Below are 20258 nucleotides of genomic sequence, written 5' to 3' on the forward strand. Positions count from 1 at the left end.
CCCTTTGGAGGGAACCATCCCCTCCCTCCCATGGGACACCCCCACAAACCATAACACCCCCCCACCCTGTATCTGAAGCTTTGCTCCTGAGAAGTGAATGCAAAGAAGAAAAGAGGGGTGACCTGCAGGTGACTCTCTTCTTGGCTTCCCTGCAGGACGATGCTGAACTGCTCCCACCAGCAGCCCAGGGCTCAAGGCCAGCCCTTAGCCTGGGGTCCCCCTCCACCAAGGATGGTCCACTGAGCCACACCACCCCCACACTGCAAAAGTGAGGGGTTTCTGCTCTCTGACCACCAGCCCACCTCCTTGCCACCTGCCCACCATCTCAGGATGGCAGGTCACTAGTTCCCAGAAGAGCTCACATGTGGAAGTCAGGAGGACACCATCCTGCCTGGGCTGACTCACAGGCACATTCCCCTTCCCCTTTTGAACCAAAACTGCTCAATGTTGGACAGTCTGGAAGCACACTGTCCCCCTAAACTTGAAGCCAGCTGTGTCTCCCCATGATGGTGCACTTATGGTGGGACACAGAAAAGCCACCTTCTCCCTTCCTTGCAGAAAGGCCCAGCCAAACCCCACAGCTGGAGAACCACCTCCCCACCTGCAGATCTCATGTCAGCCATCAGCTCAGTGCAGACCACCAGTCTCAAAGCAAGAAAGTTAAGCACTTCATTTCACCCTGACAAAGATGAGTCTTCCCATCCCAAATCTCATGAAACGTGGCCAGTTCTCTTTCAGTCACTTCGACTTTGAAATGAAATGTCAGGCTCCAAATGCATTTTTCCAAATGTATGAGAAAATGCAGAAGCACCCTGTCCTGCTGTCAGGGTGTCACTGACACCCACCACAGCCTCCCCAGGTCACAGCACGGGATTAGCCAGGTTGGGAGACCACACCAAGGTCTGAGGTTACACTGGGACACACACCCAGAAAACCCCTGAGTCACAGAGTGGTTGGGGCTGGAAGGGACCTCTGAAGATCATCTAGTTCAACCCCCTGCTAGAGCAGGGTCACCTACAGCAGATCCCACAGGAACACGTCCAGGTGGGTTGGGAAAGTCTCCAGAGAAGGAGACTCCACAGCCTCTCTGGGCAGCCTGTCCCAGGGCTCTGTCACCCTCACAGAAGAGAAGTTTCTCCTTATGTGTTACTTGAACCTCCTGTGCTCCAGTTTGTGCCCACTGCCCTGTGTCCTGTCACTGGACACTATGGAAAACAGTCTGGCCCCATCCTCCTGACACCCCCTGTAGATATTGAGCAGCACTGATGAGATCCCCCCTCAGCCTCCTCCTCTCCAGCTGAACAGCCCCAGCTCTCCCAGCCTGTCCTCACAGGGCAGATGAGGAGGCAGCTCCTGCCCAACCATCCCAGGAGGAGAAAGAGAAAAGAAGGAAGGAATAAGATGGAAATGTGAGAATGAGCTCATCAGCCCAGGGTTACACAGCAAGTTCTACTTTGGCCCAGGTCCCAGCTGCCCAAGGTGAACACTTCATTCCAAACATCCACATCCAGCTCCCACAATAGCTCATTACTCCCCGGTGCTGCTGAGCAAAGTTTGCCTGGCTCCCCTGCACCCTGGGGATCTTGCCCAGCTCCAAACTTCCAGCCCTGAAAATACAAGGCCTTGAAACCAGGAAGACAGCAAAGGGACCCATTTTGCTGCCTCCTCCACGACACACACGTAACGGTGCCAGTGTCTGAGTGACTGCAAATCTGCTCAGAGCACTTCAGAGCTACAACTGGGTGTCTTTTAGACTGAGCTGCCTTCTCGGATTTGAGGGCTTCAAACCTGCTTGAAGGCAAGAAAAGCAAGATGCCTAAAAAATACAGACAAAACCGTCAGCAAGGAAATCTGTTCCCCAGAGAAAGGATCTCAGGATAAAGCAAGAGTGAGATGTGTGGAGGAAGATCCACCTGCTGGGCAGGGGGAAAGGGGAAAAGCAAACCTGCCCTGGTGCTGCTGCTCTTTTCAGCAGCTTCTGACTGGTATATTCTGGCTACAGTCACTAGGCTTCCCTTCCAGACCTTGGCAAATGAATGAATTAAAAAGGAAGTTAAGATGAGTGCCCTGAGTGCTCCTTGCCCCAGCAGAAGGGACCAGAGTCGTTAGTACGTGTGCAGCTCCCACGAGAGAGTTAATTTGGAAATGAGCAACACTCACCTCTGCCAGGTAGAGGAGGCAGAACTTCCGATCTTCTGACCCTAGAGAGAGGGAAAAACCAGGATCAGAATTCAGCTATAACTGCATTTCTGCACACAGGGACACAGGCAGAGGAACTGGCTGCGAGGCAGCGCTGCATGCCTCTTGATTGTTGTCACCCTGCGGTGCCAGGCTGTGATCTGGGGCTGATGTATGCTGCATCTGGGCAGGCTGCACCACGGGGCAGCTTGGGTGGACTCACTGCACTATCACGGAGTCTCCTTGGGGTGTGTCCTTGTGGAAAAAGGTTTGCTTCATTCAGAGGCGACACACAGGCTCTTCCACCCAACCTACCATGGCACATGCAGCCCCATCCCTTCCCGGGGGCTGTGGGGGCCCCACAGTGCCCACCCAGCTGTCCTGGGCACCAGGTCAGGTCTTTCCCATCTTACTTTCATGGACACTTTGCTAGCAGCAGGAGGATCAATCTGAGCAGCTCCTTTCCTACATCCTTGCCCATTCCCAGCTTCTTGCCCTGAATCCTTGGCAGGGCTGGTGGCAGCTCTGTCTGGTGCTGCCTGTCCCAGGGGCTGGGGTTGGTGCCTCTTAAAGGAGGTAGAGCCAAATCCCTGGGCACGGGAAGCAGGTGACATGGGGCAGGGGGAAGAGCTCATCCTGCTCAATCTGCTCAGCTTGCTGTCCTGCTGTCAGCTGTCCCAGGGGATGGGTTGTGCTCCAGCTGCTCCACCAGGCTGGTTCCTGCAGGCCTAGTGTCCCCCGTCCCCCACAAAAAGGCATTCCTGAAGATTTGCCCTGGTCTTTGCTCCCTGCTGATGAGACACAGTGTCCCGAGGACATGAAACTGCCACAGGACAGGGTCACCTCAGCTCTGGAGCAGAACATCCCACCTCCTGGAGCTGGCTGGCTCCCTCAGGCCAGCGTGCCCGGCACCAGCTCTGCCCCTGGCAGCACAAAGCACCACTGGGCTGCAGCCTCGTAACCCTTTTAATGACATTATCTGTGCCATGAGATCAGAGCTGCCATGAGCTCACAGCCAAAGCAGTGTCAGCACCAGCTCTGCTTCATTTCAGCAGCCCGAGCTGTGATAATGACGGGAACAGGCTGAGCACAGTGCTGGCAACACCCTGTTCCCCAGGGGAAAGCAATTCCTCTGCCACAGGCAGCAGCTCAAACAGCTCAAGATAAGAGCTGTGACCCATGGAGATGCCTCCTGAGTCACTCCATGGGCAATGCAAAACTCATGAAGGAGTTTCATGGCCTGGAGCCATTTGCTGGATGTCTCTTCCAGCTGCCCTTTGAGGGATCACAGGCCTGTCCCTCCCCAGCTTCACTTCTAATGCAGGATAAGGGCTGGAACATCACTGCAGGGACACCAGGACACAGTGCCACAGCAGCTGCTGGAGCCCAGCACCACTGGGAGCAATGCTGTGGACCTCTTGGTTGGTGAGCCCTGGACTGTTTTCATAAGCTTTAGTCTGCTCCCACCTGGCCCCAGGGCTCCAGTGCTGCTTTTCCAAATCTTCACTCCCACAAGAGGAGCAATGCTGAGCCCTGACAGCACCCACTGAACTCCTGGATGGGAGCCCATGTCTCACCTCTGCACCTCAGCCCCAGAATTCAGTGCTCTACAACACTCCACTTGAGCTCTCCCAGCACCCTCTTCCATAAATCCCTGCAGGACCATCAGGGAGCATTTTCCTTTGCTAAGACACAGTCTCCCATGCAAGTCCCTCAGCCAGTGTTCCCTTCAGGGAGGGTTTGGAAATAGAATCTGAGCCTGCTGCTGGCACACCATGAGGCCATCAACCCCTTCTGCTGCTTCTGCTTCCCAAGTGGTCAGCAGCACAAAACCCACCTCACCTTCTCAGCTGGGCTCTCTGCTCCTCCCTGCACCACAACCAAAGGTCTCCAGGCTACCTGGCAAAGCAGGTTGCAGAAGACCATCAGAAGACCATCATCTTTCCCTCAGGAGCTCTAGCCAAGCTTTCCCAGCTGATCTGAGGAACAAGTCATCCTCTGGAGACAGGAACCCTCAGCAAAGGAAGGTGACATCAGAGTGTAACAGCCAGGGGAATGACCCAGCTTCTTTTGAGCCTCTTTTGCAATGACAAGTGACCCCGACAAAGCCCAAAACCATCTGAACTAAGTTCCCTTCCAAATTATTTTGACCCTTCCCTGGCAGTGTTGAAGGACAGGTTGGATGGGGCTTGGAGCAACCTGGTTTAGTGGGAGGTGTCCCCATCCATGGCAGGGGGGTTGGATCTAGATGGTTTTTTAAGGTCTCTTCCAACCCAAACCAGCCTGGGATTCTGGGATTCCTCTCTGCTCAGTTGAGTCTTGGCATTAGCAGCCCCCACCAGCAGCAGCTCCTGTCCCCTTGTCCCTCTGATGCTCAGGGCTGGGACACACAGAGCAGGGAGCCACCCCAGGAACTGCTTACATCCCATTTTCTACCAGTAATGGCCTTTAGAGAGAAAATAAACGGGAAGGTGAGGTTCAAGGGGAAGCAGGAGAGGGACAGCAGAGCTAGAGGGGCAGACCTGAGCATGGATTTCAGCACACACCAGGTTTGATGGGATCTTCTTCCACTGGAGTTCTTTCCAGTCTCCAAAGGGTCAGGCTGGTGTGCCAGTGCCTGCTGTGGCCTGGTGCAACGTGTGCTGCTCACCTCCTGCACCACGGGCCACGGGGCCATGGAAGACAAGGGGAGGGGACCAGGGAGATGGCAACCAGCCACCCAGGCTGACCCAGGGCTCTGTGCCACACACGGTGCTGCTGCTGCACCTTTCCTGCCAGCTGAGCAGCACAGGCTGCCAGGCAAACCCAAGGGAAAAGGAGCCGGGGCGGGGGAAACCTCACTTGAAGATACTTCAGTTTCTTCCTGACGTGTTGAGATGGGACTGGGTTGTCCTTCTCTGCAGGATCCCAGCTGGGGATGGGGATGACAGCCAGGAGATCCTCACCCAAGCTGAAAACCAGGAGCTCTCCTCTCTGTCCCCAGAGCTGAGCACACCCACCCAGCGGGGCAGGTTCCCAGCGAGGCAGCCACCTCCGCGTGGAAATTCCCACAGTATCCAGTGAGGAAGCCAGCCCTGTCACACTGGAAACCTTGGCCAGCGTGGTGCTCATCAGCCATGCTGGGCTTCTAAAGCAGGAAGGCTGAGCATTGTAAAGCAGATTAGACTGATTTGCTTTCGCACAGGGCAGCGAGCAGCAGAAACAGGAAACATCACAATGGTCTGCAGCAGCACCGGAGATGTCCCAATTGTTATACTCAGCAATACGCCTGTTCCTATTCATGTGCCATTCAGTTAGTCAGGAGAGCAACAGAAATTCCCTGCTCTTCCCTTGGAAGCAGCCGTGCCCAAACCAGAGGGTGAAGTGCCTGAAAAGCCCCAGTGCTGGATCCCTGGTGCAATGGGGGAAGGTTGGGTGCTGCAGAGACAGACGTGCCCCTCAGAGAGGCTTGCTGAATGGTTTGGGCTGGAAGAACCTTAAAGACCATCTAGATCCAACCCCCCCCTGCATGGACAGGGACACCTCCCACCAGCCCAGGCTGCTCCAAGCCCCATCCAACCTGCCCTTCAACACTGCCAGGGATGGGGCAGCCACAGCTTCCCTGGGCAACCTGGGCCAGGCTCTCACCACCCTCACAGCAAAGAATTTCCTCCCAATGTCCCATTTAAATCTACCCCCTTTTCAGTTTTAATCCATTACCTCTTGTCTTTTCTCTCCCTGCCCTTGTCCCAAGCCCCTCCCCAGCTTTCCTGGAGCCCCTTCAGGCACTGGAAGGTGCTCTAAGGTCTCCCTGGAGCCTTCTCTTCTCCAGGCTGAACACCCCAACTCTCCCAGCCTGGCTCCAGAGCAGAGCTGCTCCAGTTATTATGGCAACAAGGAAGTAAGTGGCAGAAAAAGCACTGAAGAAATCCACCTGCCTTGCCTGAGGTCAGGAGGCACCTTCCTGTGCCGAGCTGCAAACAGACCTGCATGCATGGAGCTGGGAGCAGCACCAGGAGAGCTGATTCCTTCATGGATGTGACCAAGAGCAGGGTTATTCACCAGCCTTTGAGAGCAGCCTGGGGTGGCACACGCCCAGCCCCAGGAGCAGATGCTGACCAACAAGCTCTCCAAGGAGGAACAATTCCTTTTGTCTGGTTCTTAGAAATCAGCAGCACTGAGAACAAACTCACCAAACCCCAGTGAAGCTTCACTGGTTTTTCTAACCAGCTCATGCCATGGTGCCCTGTCTCCTTCACCGTGTTTCTGCCCCCACCAGAGAGATCAATGAATTAATCCGGGAGCAGAAACGTTGTTGGAACTGGGAAATGACAACTGACAGGCAGCACGTGGTGTCCAGCACAGCCCTGCAGATCCCCACCAGTGAGGCTCACAACAAGGTGTGGCACATGGAGGGATGCAGCTCATCCACAGAGCTCACAGCTCAGCTGGGGAAGTCATGGGATGTGGCAAAATTCATCCAGAAAATGATCCCTCTGGAGAAGCAGCACAGATCTGGATTAATCCCTTCTGGTCAGGGCCACAGGGCTGAATGGAGGTGTCAGCTCATGCAGCTACAGGGTGAGCTGGGCTGGAAGGGGCCCCTTGAGTGATCTCTAGTCCAAGCCCCACCCAAAGCACCCAGACCAGGGAGCTCACAGCCTTGCCCAGTTGAGTCTCCAGGGATGGACATCCCACAGAGACCTTAAAGACCATCTAGATCCAACCCCCTGCATGGGCAGGGACACTTCCCACCAGCCCAGGTTGCTCCAAGCCCCATCCAACCTGCCCTTCAACACTGCCAGGGATGGGGCAGCCACAGCTTCCCTGGGCAACCTGGGCCAGGGTCTCACCTCCCTCACACCCAAGAATTTCTTCCTAATGTCTCACCTAAATCTCCCCTCCCCCAGTTTAGATCCATTACTCCTTGTCCAATCACAATATGCCCTTATAAAAAGTCCCTCCCCAGCTTTCCTGTAGGCCCCTTTCAGGTACTGATATTTGACCAACCTCACCAGAGGGAAGTTTTTCCTTACATCTGTTCCCAGTTTCCCACGACAGGTCCTGGTCCAGCTCGAGGAGGAGCTGGGGCACCAGCCCCACGCTGCTGCAGAGGGGTGACCACACACAAAACGAACCTGTACCCAAAAACTGACTGCACCGAAGAAGGAACGAGGTTGAACTGGGCCCAGGGCCAAGAAGGGGCTCCACCACAGCAAATAGGATGTGGCAGAGCAATTTGTTTGTTCCTTTTTTGACCCTGAGTAGCTCAAGGCCATCTCCTGCGCGGCCTCAGCGCTTCAACTTGAAGTAACTGATTTCAAATCATCCTCCAGCCCTAGAAGCCCTCTCTGAGCTCTCAGCTGGACATGAAAGCCCAGCCAAGGTGAAGAGAGTAAGGACATGGTCCACAGCCTCCACCCATGGCTGGAGTGTTCTCCTTCCTCAGCCCGGGGGGCAGGGGGAGGGATGCTGGTGCAGCGGGAAGCCGTGGGCGGCTGGAGACAGAAGTAGCAAAGGTCAGTAGGGCTTAGCCAGACTCACTTGGAGACAACCTCTGAGCTCTCTCGAGACACCACGGGGGAAACCTCAAAACTCCACTTCCCTTTCTCAGCCTCAGCAAGCCCCTGCTGTGGGCAGTATCACACCAGCCAGGGGGAACAGCCCAGCACAGCAAGACCTGGGGAATGCCAGCCCAGCTCTGAGACACAGGCCCAAAGAGCTGGCCTGAGTGCCCCTGAGGTGTCCCAGGAGATGGAGCTCCCAAAGGCTGGGGTAATGCAGGGGTGGGAAGGCTGATGCTGGCCCTGCACCTCAAGGAAAGATGACCTGGCAGCACCAGTTGGACGTTACTGTTACATGCTGGAAGCAATGGTTCAGTGAGGTTCTTCCCTGCTGCTGGCCAGCTGCCTGTATAGGTAGCAGCCCAGAAAATGCCCCACAAGTCTCCAGCTGCTGCTGCAGACACTCACCCTCCTGGAGCTTGACACTCTGCAGGTAGAGAGGGTTCCTCAGCACGTTGCAGCGCCCAGGCTCGTCCTCCTTGGTGAAGAGCAGCAGGTCAGAGTAGACAAAGAGGGTCACCTGGAAGCACAAGAGCAGCAAAGAAGTAGCTATTAATCTCTTGACACTGAGACAGTGTCCTGGGAAAGGTCCTCTACCCTGGGGAGAGACACCAACCGTGACAGCCCAAGCCCCCCTTCCCAGAGGGGCTGGTTGCTGCTACACCCCTCAGGGTGCTCCCAGCAAACTTCAGATGAGGCTACTCCAGCTTGGCAGCCACCTACCAAGGCTTGTGGAGCCCCGTGACAAGAGGGATAAACCTGCCTGACAGTTTAAGGCCAGGCAAACACACCCTCTCTGCTCTCCTGTGTCACTTCCCATTTACATACGTTATAAATCAGAGGAGCAGGAGGAGGGAATAAGCTGCCAACTAATCCCAGCAGGCTGTAAAAGTTGCAACCTAAAAGCAAAAGTGACCTCCCTGAGCACACTCAGGAAGGAGTTTCTCCTTGTTCTCAGCCTTTGCATGCCCCGTTTTGCTCCCTTTGAGAAAACAGCAGTTTGGCTTTTACGAGGGCAGAACCCACAAGAGCAGCTGCAGGAACAAACCTGACACCTCCAAACCACACTGACGGGTGGAAAGCAAACACTGAACCCAGTGCCTGCCCAGCTCCGTGCCTGAGCAGTGACTCAGGTGTCCTGGAAGCTGCACCAGAGCACTGGAGAGTGCTCACAACTCAAAAGGTAGGTTTTGTTCTGCTTCTGGCTCTTGCCTGAGGTCCCTAGATCCGTCAGTACCATCAGTGTGATCTTTAAAAGAAGAAGAAAGAGCTTCTGCACTGGACTGGAGATCCCTGACCCAGAAGCCTGCTGGGGGTGAGTGGCTTGGTGCCATCAGCCAAGCTTTGAGCCTGTCCTGCTCTCCTGCAGAAGTCAGCAACAACACTTAGAAGACACCAGGAAGCAGCTGCAATATTCCTGTGGGCACCCTGGACGCCAGCCCCCCTGCACACTCCCAAGCCCCCCACTGCTCCCAGCACAGGGCTGCACGGGAGCACCTGGCTGCTTCCACCGCTCCTGGGGATGCTCCCAAAAACCCCCTGGAGCAGAAGGAACACTGCTCTGCAACACTGAGCAACAGCAATGGAGGTTTGGTGGCCTTCCAGCAACCCTTTGGCAAGAGCAGCAAAGAGCCCAGCATCCCAGGGGCTCTCTGGGAGCTGGCACTGCTGCCACCACCAAGTCACCCTGGGGAAGGTGACTTTGCTCCGGACAGGACTGAGTCACTGTTGACAGGGACACGGTGCCAGCACAGTTTGTCTCCCTGCCCGGTGGCTGACAGACATGTCAGGAGGACAAGCTGGGGAACAGTTCATCACGAGGTGGTGAGTCCCATGTCAGGGCAGCAGCATCTGGCTGTGAAACCAAACCCAAGCCCTTGCCACAAGATCTCCCCTTGCTGCGCAAACCCATTTTTTGTGGGATTCTGAACAAGCACAAAGCTGCTGGCCTTGCTTTAATTGACAATGAACCCAGGGAGTGTCTGTTTCTCTCTGTATTATTTGGAAAATCCCTTCCTCTGCTCTCAAACACACCACTGGCCTAGTGCCCACATTCACCCTCTTCATTACTTCTGACCTTATTATTAACCCAAGGAATAACAAAGTACAAACTGCACTATAAACTTTCTCCCATGCCTATCTTGTTCCAAAAGGTAACTTTTCTGGGATGTGTCTGGTGCCATCCGAGGTCACACAGCCTGAAAGAAGAGACGTTCAGGAATCTTGAGAGCAGCAACTTGGCAAAGTGAAGGAGATAAAAGCATGATCAGCAAAGAAGGGTCATGCTGGAAAGGGAGGAAAGAAAAGACCTAACACACAAGGAAGTTCAAACGGTAGAAAAAAATGATTAGAAGGATCAACAGGGGGAAAAAAATGAAAAATCACTTCAAAACTAAGGAGATTTTAATAGGGAATCATGGAAACAGAAACACACAAAAAGTATTTCTAGGTAACATTGTGCTTTTATGGGAACTGATTGAATTCAGGATGCAGCAAAGATAAAAGCGCAGCCAGTGGGGGTTACGTAAAAGCATCTCTATTAGATGCTGCTGCCAGGAAGCCACTTGATTTTAGAGCAGCTCCACACAAAAGGGTTTACAGAGGCTCTTCTGCTCCTCTGAGTTGCTGGGGAAAGAAAAAGAGGGTGAGGCCCAGGGCTCCAGCAGACCCTGCTCACAGAGGGGCGAGCAGAGCACTTACCCTCCTAGCTCAGGAAACTCAAATCATGGATGACTCCAAGGCAGCAGCCAGCAGGAATAAGAGGGGAGGGGTGGGTGAGCAGCCTGGTTGCCAGCACAGCATGGACAAGCTGCAACACGTCTCTACCAGCCCTTTGCAAACAGCTCTAGGATGTACCACAGAAAATGGCAAGGCTCATAAAAACACAAGAGCAAAGCAAAGAGAAACCCAGAGTCTGAATTCATCCAGGTGAGAGAGAATCCACCAGAGCTGCTCCTGGGAGAGTCAGAGCATCTTTGGGCATTCCCCAGAACTGATTTCCTTCCCCCAAAATCAGAAATTAAACAACTGACATGATGTAAGGGCTCCTCTGAAGACAGAGCCAGGCACATTGTGCTACTACTGTCGTGCCCAAGGCCACATGGCAGTTGTCACACAGACCTTCTAGGGGGTTGTGACTAAATTTTACAGAGGGGGAAAAAAATGTTTGTAGAGTCTTGCACTGATGTCTTGGACACTGTTCATCTGGGTGTGCTCTGCACCACAGAGAATTACTCCTGTGCTGATAGAGTTGACTAACAACAGAAAAGAATGGGAAGAACATTGTTACAGAAGGATGGGGCAGATTTTAAGTGCTTCCTAAAAGAAAGCAAGAGGAAAGGAAAGCCAAGAGGGAGGGTGGGAAGCAGTGGGTTAGTGTTGCTTCCCCAGGAGGAGAACAGGAGCTGGGCCTGCTGCAGGGCCACTGCAGGAAGGAGGAAGCAATAACCACCCCTTGTCAAGCAAAGTTTGGTGACAAAAACATGATGAAAAGGTGCCGAGAAACAAAGCCCTGCAGCCAGAGCACATTGGGGCTTAAGAGTAGTTAACTCTCCTGCCCTGCCCTCTCCTGCTCACCTGCACAGAGCGCCCAGGTTTGGGCAGAGAGGAGATGCCCTGCAGGATGGACAGTGTGAACCCTGCCTTGCACCTCCCCAAGCTGGGGGATGCTCCAAGACATCTCCCCTTCTCCAGCAACATTCCTGCAACACAGAGGGAGCTGAGGAGGCAGAGTGAATCAGACACAGGTCTTCTGTAATAGAGCTTCTGATGCCAAAGGAGAACATGGTGATGACCCCCTACATTGGCTGCAGCTGGTGAGAGAGCCCCTGCAGTCCTTGGTGGGGAGCTCTTGAGACTGGGATCCACCCTGAGCCACCCATGTTTTTCATTTACCCTTACTGGATTCTTCTCCAGAAGAATTGGGTGCAACCTCAAAGAGAAAGTCCAGTAACACCAGGATGAGGGTTGTATCTGCAAATTTCATCTGTCCCCATCCATTCAGTTGACCTACATTGGATGAAGCTTTCTTTACTCTTCCTCAATGTTTTCAGATCTTGACTTGTCCTTGTAGCCCATCCAAACTCTCAGTACCCTCTATGAAGCAGAGACATCACTGCTGGATCCTCAGACCAGGCATGACACAGCTCCCCACGTACCCCCCACTTCCATTCAGTGCTCCCCTGATTCCCCTGGCTACAGCTTTGCAACCACAGTTACTCAGTTTTCACAGAGACCAGAGCAACAGAACGTGATTAAAAGTAATCCAGTTACCACAGCTTCATACATTACCCTCCCAGTCAGCTGAGTCCCGGGCTCAGAGCAGCAGTCTGGCCTCCTGGGTTCTTACTTCTGCATCTATCCATGTTCTCCAAGACTCCTCAGCAGCCCACAGCACATCTACCCTCTTTCACCACCTCACACATTTTTTTCTGCCAAGATTATTAGGAAGGAATTCATACACTCCAGAAGTCTCCATGCTCAGCTAGACGTTGATGAAGACACCACCATGCTTGCCAAACAAGAGGTCCATGGTGAAGGCTTTGGCTGCCAACCTGGAACCTCACCTCTCCTGAATTCATTATCCTTCTACCATGAACATCAGGGGAGAGCAGGCACTGAAGACCTCAAGGGGTCATGCAGCCACTCCAACACTAGCACAGTGCAGATGGGGAAATGGTGTAAAAAACAAGGAAGAGAAGGATATTAAGAGGCAGTGGAGAAGAAGGGACAGAGTAAGTAGGACTAGTGTAGTGGAGGGAGGACGTAAGTGCAGGTTTCTGGTATCCTCACCCACATGGAAGTGTCTAAAAAAAGGCTGAAAACATTACCTAGAGATGTTGTACCAGATGATCCTGGAGGTCTCCTCCAACCTGGCCACCTGTGATTCTGATCTTGAAACACCTGTGCTAGGGAGTAGGGTTTTGCTCAACCTACTGTGTTGGCCAAACTCAGCCACACACTGAAGCAGGGAGCTGGCAGCCCTGTGCTGGGCCAGGAATGCCAGGAACATGCAGGGCTACACTTGGGATGAGACTGAGAAGCCTCCTGCCCTGCAGAGAAGAGCATAAAACTTGGGTGTGCCAGTCCGTGTCCTCCAGACCCCTGGCAGAGCTGGGGGCTCTCAGAGTTCAAGGGAGCAGCATCCTGATCTGCAGACCCTGCAGGGATGGCAAAAAAAGAGCTGAGAAGGCACCTCTGGGCTCTAGGAAGTTGATTTCAGGTACTTTAGGGACTGACCAAAAAGGACAAGGCCCATGTTCAACACCTTGTGCACAATCGCTCCCATCACGCTGGTTCCTCTGGCAACTCCACGGGCTGGAGGGACTTCAGAAGAGCATAAAAATGGGAATTGAAACCAAGTCTAGACAGGATGTGATTAAGGCCTGCATAAGGATTGCCCAGAGGTAAGGTCAGGGAAAGGACAGATCCTGGCAAGCCTCCAGAGAGACCGGTTTGAGTCCTTCAGGAGATGGGAGAGAGTTTGTCCAGCGACGAGGATACAGAGCCTGATGTGCAGCTGCCCAGGGGAAAGGATTCTGGGTTTTAAAAGTATAAATTAAATAGGACCTTCATCTCCAGCCCCTGCACCTGGGCTCTCCTCTCTTGAGCCATTATCACCAAAGCAGAACAACAAGCAGAAAACAGTCTTACAAAGCACAGGAGCAGTGGTCCAGTTTGAGAGAGACTGGGTGGGAGGAGCAGGGGGAAGATGGAAAACCACAGGGAGCAAGGAAGAAAGGACTGGCTGGAAACAAGACAGTCTCTGCTCGGGGAGAGTGAGCTCAGGTCCAGCAAAAAGAGGAGTCAGGGACATTCTGCACCAGGGGAAACCCTGTTGTGTCCAGGCCACTGTAGATCTTAGAATCATAAACAATTGGGTTGGAAGGGACCTTAAACACCACCTAGTTCCAACCTCCTGCACAGGTTGGGACACCTCCCATGCCTCCCGGATTTGACAGTTTATGTTCCCTTATCTCATAGCCCCTCAGGACCCAAGCAGATCCCTTGCTCCACTGGAGAAGAGGGGTCTCTGGCTTTCCAGACAGACTTTCACCCTGCAGCTCTGCAAAGCCTGCCATGACCCTGTGACACCCTGCAGGCCTGTGAAAGCCCTTCCCAGGGGCACAGCTGATGTCTCAGTGTTGCTACCTCCAGCTGTCAGCTCCCAGCAACACGGGGCTCTGCACCACACCTGGGTTCACCCCTCGATTCACTCCTGCCTTCCACACGCTGTTCCCATTCCCTGCTTCTGTCTTGTCACTTGGCTTATCCCAGTCCCCTCCTTGCCCCTGTGCCAGGCTTACACACACATCATGGCCTCAAGGCACCATCATTCTCCCACGTTGCCTCATGTTCCTGGCCAGCCTACAGCATCCTGCCCTTTCCTGGCAGCAGCTCCAACCGGGAAATCCTCTTCCAGCCTCACACTCATCCTCAGGGCATCATAAGCAGTGTCCTTACCCTAAGACATCCTCCTCCTGACCCTGTCCACAGCTGGGTCTCTGAAATGGCTCCCATGGCCATCTGGAGCCAGAGCAGCACATCTCCAAACATGCCTGTCCTGGGGCTCTCCAGCATTTAATACAAACACCCCCCTATGCACACATGCCCCACCCAGGCTGCAAACCACATCAGTTACTCATCATTACTCCACATTTGGTTGCTCCTACAGACTTCTAAGTCTGATCTGAACACAAGCAACTCCAAACCACCCAGAAGCATCCTGACTTCAAGCTGGCCACCACATTTCCATATCTGTGCTACACAGCCACGTGTCTACCTGATCTTCACTCATGCAGGTGGCCCAGAAGACCCTGAGTAGCAAAGAAAAGCAGGACAGGGGAAGAGTTTCACTGACAAATCAGTAACGAGTTTCCTAATGGATCATGCAATTTTTTATTGTACTTTGGCAGAAAGAAAGAAAATAAAGTTATTCAAGCCAAAGCAAGGGATGAATTACATGTTGAAAATGAAAGGAGTCACTTAATGTAACACAACCCCGTGCTGGTCTGTACTGCCAGGGAGATGATGTGTCTCATATTCTGCTGTTACATCCAGAAGGTGTTACCCAAAAACTCAGATGAGTCAAGTAAAAAGTCTGTGAAGCTCTGTGAAGATGACACATTGTTCACTCCAACTAAACTTGAACCAAAATTATTCTGTACAATGGTGAGATTCTCTGAAAATGCCCCAAAACAGAAGGGCAGTTCCCTTCAGCACTAGAATCATTCAGATTGGAAAAGACCGGTAAGATCATCCAGCCTCAAAGTGCAGGCAGGGGCTCTCCCAGCTCCCGTTCCTCTGTCCCACACCCTGGGGCTTTGCAGAATTCCCAGCTGGGTGCAAGTGAAACCAGCAGCAAGTGGAATGAACGCTTCAGCTCTGCCAGTTTGGATGGTGACAGCTGCCACAGACACGGGCTGAGCACGTAGCCAAGCTTAGCTGCTCCCCCAGACCCTTAACAGCCCTCAGATAACATTGCAGAAAAGAAGCTGAAGTAAGTGAAAACAGAGGAATTGGGATGTGTGACCTGAACTACATTTCTGGAAACCCCAGTAACCAGGTCCCTGTCTAGTTTTTTAACCTGGAAGAAAAACTCTTTAACTCCCTCTTCCTGAATCCACCAGTGGCCTCACCTGTGGGGCTGTGACTGGTGTATCCCACACTAAACTGACTGCAAGCTTTCCCAGGAATCATATTAACACAAGTATTGCACAACAAAACACTTCCCTTCTCAATCTACTAGAGAAGATTGCAGAAGAGCATCTTTAGAAAGCTCAGAGAGGGTGGGAAGCCTTACCTGTAGAGTCCTGTTTCTGCTCTCGTGGAGAAACAGCTCCTCTGACAGAAGCAGAGTCCGGGCTGGGTTGCAAAGATCTAGGGGCTACATTTGAAAGGAAAAACAACCAAAAAAAAAAAAAAGAAAAGAAAAAAAGAAAAAGAAAGAAACAGTCAAACCTTCCACTGGAAGTGTGGTTTGCCAGAAAAACTTTCCGCCCACCCAACCCGCTTTGTCTTCATGTTGAGCTGCAACTCACTGAGGGAGAAGCTGCCCCACAGCGCCGGCCTGCAGGCCAGGGGGGTGACAAGGAGAGAACCTTACAAAGGAAACCTGCCACTTGCAAAGAAAACCTGCCACTTGCAAAGAAAACCTGCCACTTAACACTTACGTCAGGCCCGGCCATAAAACGACAACCTGCCCCTGGTCTCCCCGCCTGTCACCTGCTCTGCACCCTGCAGGCCGGTCCTGGTGCTTCTTAGCAGGAAACACAACCACAACAGTGACATGTTGGGTTCTCACGGCCCTCAGAGCAGAGTCTGCTGGTACATGGTGTTAGGGATTGTTCCCACAGTGAGCTGAAGTGACGTGGCAGTGGCACTGCTGCTGGCAGGGCAGGATGGAGGGTTCCCCACAGCCTCAAAGATGAAGGTATTCATCAGTCATGTACTTAAGTACATAGGATCAGATGAGGTTTTGTGGGATCCTGGCCATAGGAAGGACAAAACAGAAGATGTGGAGGTAGGTAGAGGTACTACCACCAAATTCAGGGCTCAGCGTTAAGAAAATTATTTATTACACAGGCAAATCCTCTGTCAGGTCATTACTGCTCTGGATCCTTGTTTGTGATTTTAGTGCTGCCACCAGCTAATGCAATAAAAAGCAAAAAAAACCACCACCTTTCCACACTATCATTAACAGCACAAAGAACCCATGAGAAGAAATTGATTTTCAATCACACAAAGCTGGTTGCTGAAGCTCAGGAGTCAGGACACCATCTGACTTATGTAAGCACCTGAGGAACAGATCTGAAAGCTAGAAAGGGAAAAATCTCCAACAGAGAAACACCTGAGCAGGACACAATTCCCTTTCAGAAAGTACCCAGCCCTGTGCTGAGCCAGCTCCAGAGGAGAGAGCAGAGGGTGACAGGAGATCCATGGATTCTGCTGGGAAACATCTACCTTGTGTGACAGCCTGGACCAGCCCACAGCAGCAGGCTTTGCCATGACCCCTGGTGCTGGGCACTGATGAAGAAAGCTGGGGAGGGACTTTTGACAAGGGCATGGAGGGATAGGACAAGGGGTGATGGCTTTAAACTGAAAGGGGGGAGATCTAGATGAGATATTAGGAAGAAACTCTTCAGTGTGAGGGTGGTGAGACCCTGGCCCAGGCTGCCCAGGGAAGCTGTGGCTGCCCCATCCCTGGCAGTGTTGAAGGGCAGGTTGGATGGGGCTTGGAGCAACCTGGGCTGGTGGGAGGTGTCCCTGCCCATGGCAGGGGGGCTGGATCTAGATAACCTTAGATGTCCCTTCCAACCCAAATCAGTCAGTGATTCTATGACTGCATTTGATCCCTAAAATCTCACTTCCAGCTGCACTTACCTGCACAAAGACAGGGAAGACCAGCACCTTGGGAGCCAGCGTCACGTACGTGCCGTAGCTGGAGTGCGGGATGTGTGGCCTCACAATGGTGCAGTTCTGGTAGTTCCCATAGTTCTTCATAGTCTGCACTGTCTTCATCAGCCTGGATTTTCTCCCAGACCCTGTGTGTGATTTCCCTTTACACCCATCTCCTAGACCAAAGCAGAGGGAACAGAGAATCAGGAGAGAGTTCCCACTCTGCCGGCTCGGCTCCTGCTCTGGAGCCTGCAGGGAATCACTGGAGCCAAGAGCTGCTGGGACATTCATCACTCTGACAGCAAAGTTTCCCAGAGATTCATGAAATAACAGCACGGACTTCATTTTTCCTAACACAAAATGAGATGTCCCCTGGCATTTCTGCTGCCTTCTGCACAGGTTGTGGCCATGGTGCTTTGGAGGAAGAGATCTGGTACTGTTCCATGCACCTTCCCATCCAGTGCTGCAGGTACAAAATAAGACACACAACACAGCCCCAAACATGACTTCAAATGGTCATTCTTGAGTCACAGGAGCACCAAGGAAGTTCCCACCATGGGGGAATATCTGCCTGTACCTCTGAGCCTTCCCTTTCCAGGGAGGGGAAAACCATCTGTGACTAACCCAGGGTGGAGGGGAAAACCACTGGAAATGTAAACCTTGGGACATTTTTATCCACACAAGTCCTTCCTGCTCTGGATTCTAGGCATGGGAGTCAGCAAGTGCAGGAATTCCACATCATCAGACACTGGATTAATCACAGTTTTTAGAAGACTGGAGGTGACAGAAAAAGGAACAGCAGTGATAAACACATTCATGCACACGGGATCAATTCATGCTTTTCCAAATTGCTCCCAGGGATGTGATGGTTACTCAGACATGGTGTGTATTTATAAAGGATGACCTCATTTTGCACGAGGCTGGTACAACATCACCCACTTCTTTTCAGCATTACATCTTGCTGCTGGAAAAAGCTCCAGCAGCCTGACTGGTTTGCTCTGTCCCTCTTCATGGCAGAAAGCTGTTATCCTGTTGCAAAGGAGGGATTACACAGCAGCTTTCCTGTGCAGATTCCCACCTCGAGTGGTCCAGCAGAGCTAGGACTGTTCCCAAAAAGCCAACATCCAGTGGTGCCTTTGAACACACCCAGGGAGATCCCACCAGCATTTTGTCTCACTAGCACAGGCACAGGGTGCTCTGAGAATGCTTTGCCTGGCTAGAAAATACCATTTTGTCTGCACCAGCACAAGAAAGTGAGAGCATCACAGACCAGGGAGATGGTGACTGTTCCCACAACAGGCTGGGAGCCACTGCCTGGTTTGGTGGGGGATGTGGGAGGCAGCAGTGCTAAGGAGGGCTTCATGTGAGTCCATAGGAGGCCACAGAGATGATCCCAGAGCTGGAGCAGCTCTGCTCTGGAGACAGCCTGGAGAGTTGGGGTGTTCAGCCTGGAGAAGAGAAGGCTCCAGGGAGACCTGAGAGCATCTTCCAGTGCCTGAAGGGGCTCCAGGAAAGCTGGGGAGGGGCTTGGGACAAGGGCAGGGAGGGATGGGAAGAGAGGGAAGGGTTTTAAGCTGAAGGAGGGGAGATTTAGATTGAGATTGAATATTAGGAAGAAATTCTTTCCTGTGAGGGTGGTGAGAGCCTGGCCCAGGCTGCCCAGAGAAGCTGTGGCTGCCCCATCCCTGGCAGTGTTGAAGGGCAGGTTGGATGGGGCTTGGAGCAGCCTGGGCTGGTGGGAAGTGTCTCTGCCCATGCAGGGGGTGGGACTGGATGCTGTTTCAGGTCCCTCCAACCCAAACAATTCTATGGCTCTGTCATTCTCTGCATTCTCCTCCCAGACCCATCACACAGAGCCAGGTTGAGACCAACACAGGGGACCAGAACCAGAAAGGAGCTCCTGTCCATTGGGCTGCTCTGCTCTCAGGTGTGCTGGGAGCAGGGAACAGCTGGGAAAAAATTCCCATTAATGACATTAATCCATTAGGGCAAGGGACTTCAGCATTCTCTTGTGACCCTAGCATAGAGTTCTGGCCACCCCTGATGTCCCTAGGCTCACAGTGCACATCTCTCCTGCCACAAACTCCCATGACAGCAGCACCACCCCACCAGTGTCTCAGCAGGTGAGACAGGTTCATGTTCCCCGAGAGCCCTGAACCTCAGGCCATGCCCTGCTGGGCACCAACCACCTGTGCTCTGTCCTAAAATTTGCAGACAAGAAATCCAACAGGAACTGCACACATCTCTACCCAAAAATTCGTGCCTTCTTCAAGAGAAGCCCCACGAAAAGCTGAACTATTTTCTTGCTGCCCCCTGGAGCTGATGAACCAGACCAGCTGGGGTCCAGGCACCTCCCTGGCACTGTAACACATCCAGGTGAGAAACTACAGCATCAGCCCAGCACGGTCTCAGGACCATGTGTGAGCCCTGCAGCCCCTGCTGGAGGGGTGTCCCAGCAGAGACCCCCCCAGCGTCCCTTCTCCAGCCCCAGGCCACCACAGCAGCTTTCTGTGCAGTGGCTTCTGCCCTTGCCCTGGAACAGACACACACAACCTTCCAAGCAGAAACGAGCCAAAACACTTCCGACCATGGCTGGGAGCAGATAAGGCCTCGTCCAAAGCAAACATACAAACCTACCCAGCATTACATATTCCATTAAGTATTAGGAAATAGCACATTTACCTTCAGATAAAGGCCAGCAGAGCCAGGCCATGCTCTGTTGGCAATCCAAACCTGCTGTTTACTGCTCACTTCCACAGCCTGCCTTGGCAGGGGGGGTGGCCCTCGTGACCTAAGAGGCTGTTTCTATCTCTAAGTGCAATCACCCTGACATTTTCTCTTTTCCCTTTCTCATAGTTGCACTGCCAGATAAAAATCAAAACACCAGAGACAGCTCAAAGCAGGAGAGATACAATCTGTCTAGGCTGTTCAGGATCTGCTTTTCCTCTTATCCCTAAATCACCCCATTTTAGCAGAGGAACTCATCACCTGCACAAGCCCTGGTTTCTGCACACTGGCACAGAAATGCATCCAGCCTGCACAAAGTGTCACCTCCTGTCACCCTGTGACTGGTGGCCAGCTCCACACCACCACACTTAATCCTTGCTCAGGTTAACCAGTGGATTCTTCCCCTGAAGACTT

At 52.8% G+C, this 20258-nt stretch overlaps 1 protein-coding gene across 4 annotated transcripts in view; it reads right to left on the reverse strand.

Moving 5' to 3' along the window:
• RGS3 (regulator of G protein signaling 3) overlaps window positions 1–20258 on the reverse strand; it is an 82405-nt gene that overhangs the window by 35659 nt on the left and 26488 nt on the right. For 2 of the 4 annotated variants that reach the window (XM_051636499.1, XM_051636494.1), the window contains 4 exons: window positions 17103–17293; window positions 15523–15606; window positions 8130–8241; window positions 2161–2201 (listed from right to left, as the gene is read on the reverse strand). In XM_051636499.1, the coding sequence (XP_051492459.1) occupies window positions 2161–2201; window positions 8130–8241; window positions 15523–15606; window positions 17103–17293 (428 nt within the window). Of the gene's footprint in view, window positions 1–2160; window positions 2202–8129; window positions 8242–8549; window positions 8634–15522; window positions 15607–17102; window positions 17294–19799; window positions 19867–20258 lie in introns of those variants that run through there. The other 2 variants (XM_051636495.1, XM_051636496.1) reach the window with 2 other exon arrangements.

This window comes from Apus apus, chromosome 19 (genome assembly GCF_020740795.1).
Source record: "Apus apus isolate bApuApu2 chromosome 19, bApuApu2.pri.cur, whole genome shotgun sequence".
Taxonomy (NCBI): domain Eukaryota; kingdom Metazoa; phylum Chordata; class Aves; order Apodiformes; family Apodidae; genus Apus; species Apus apus.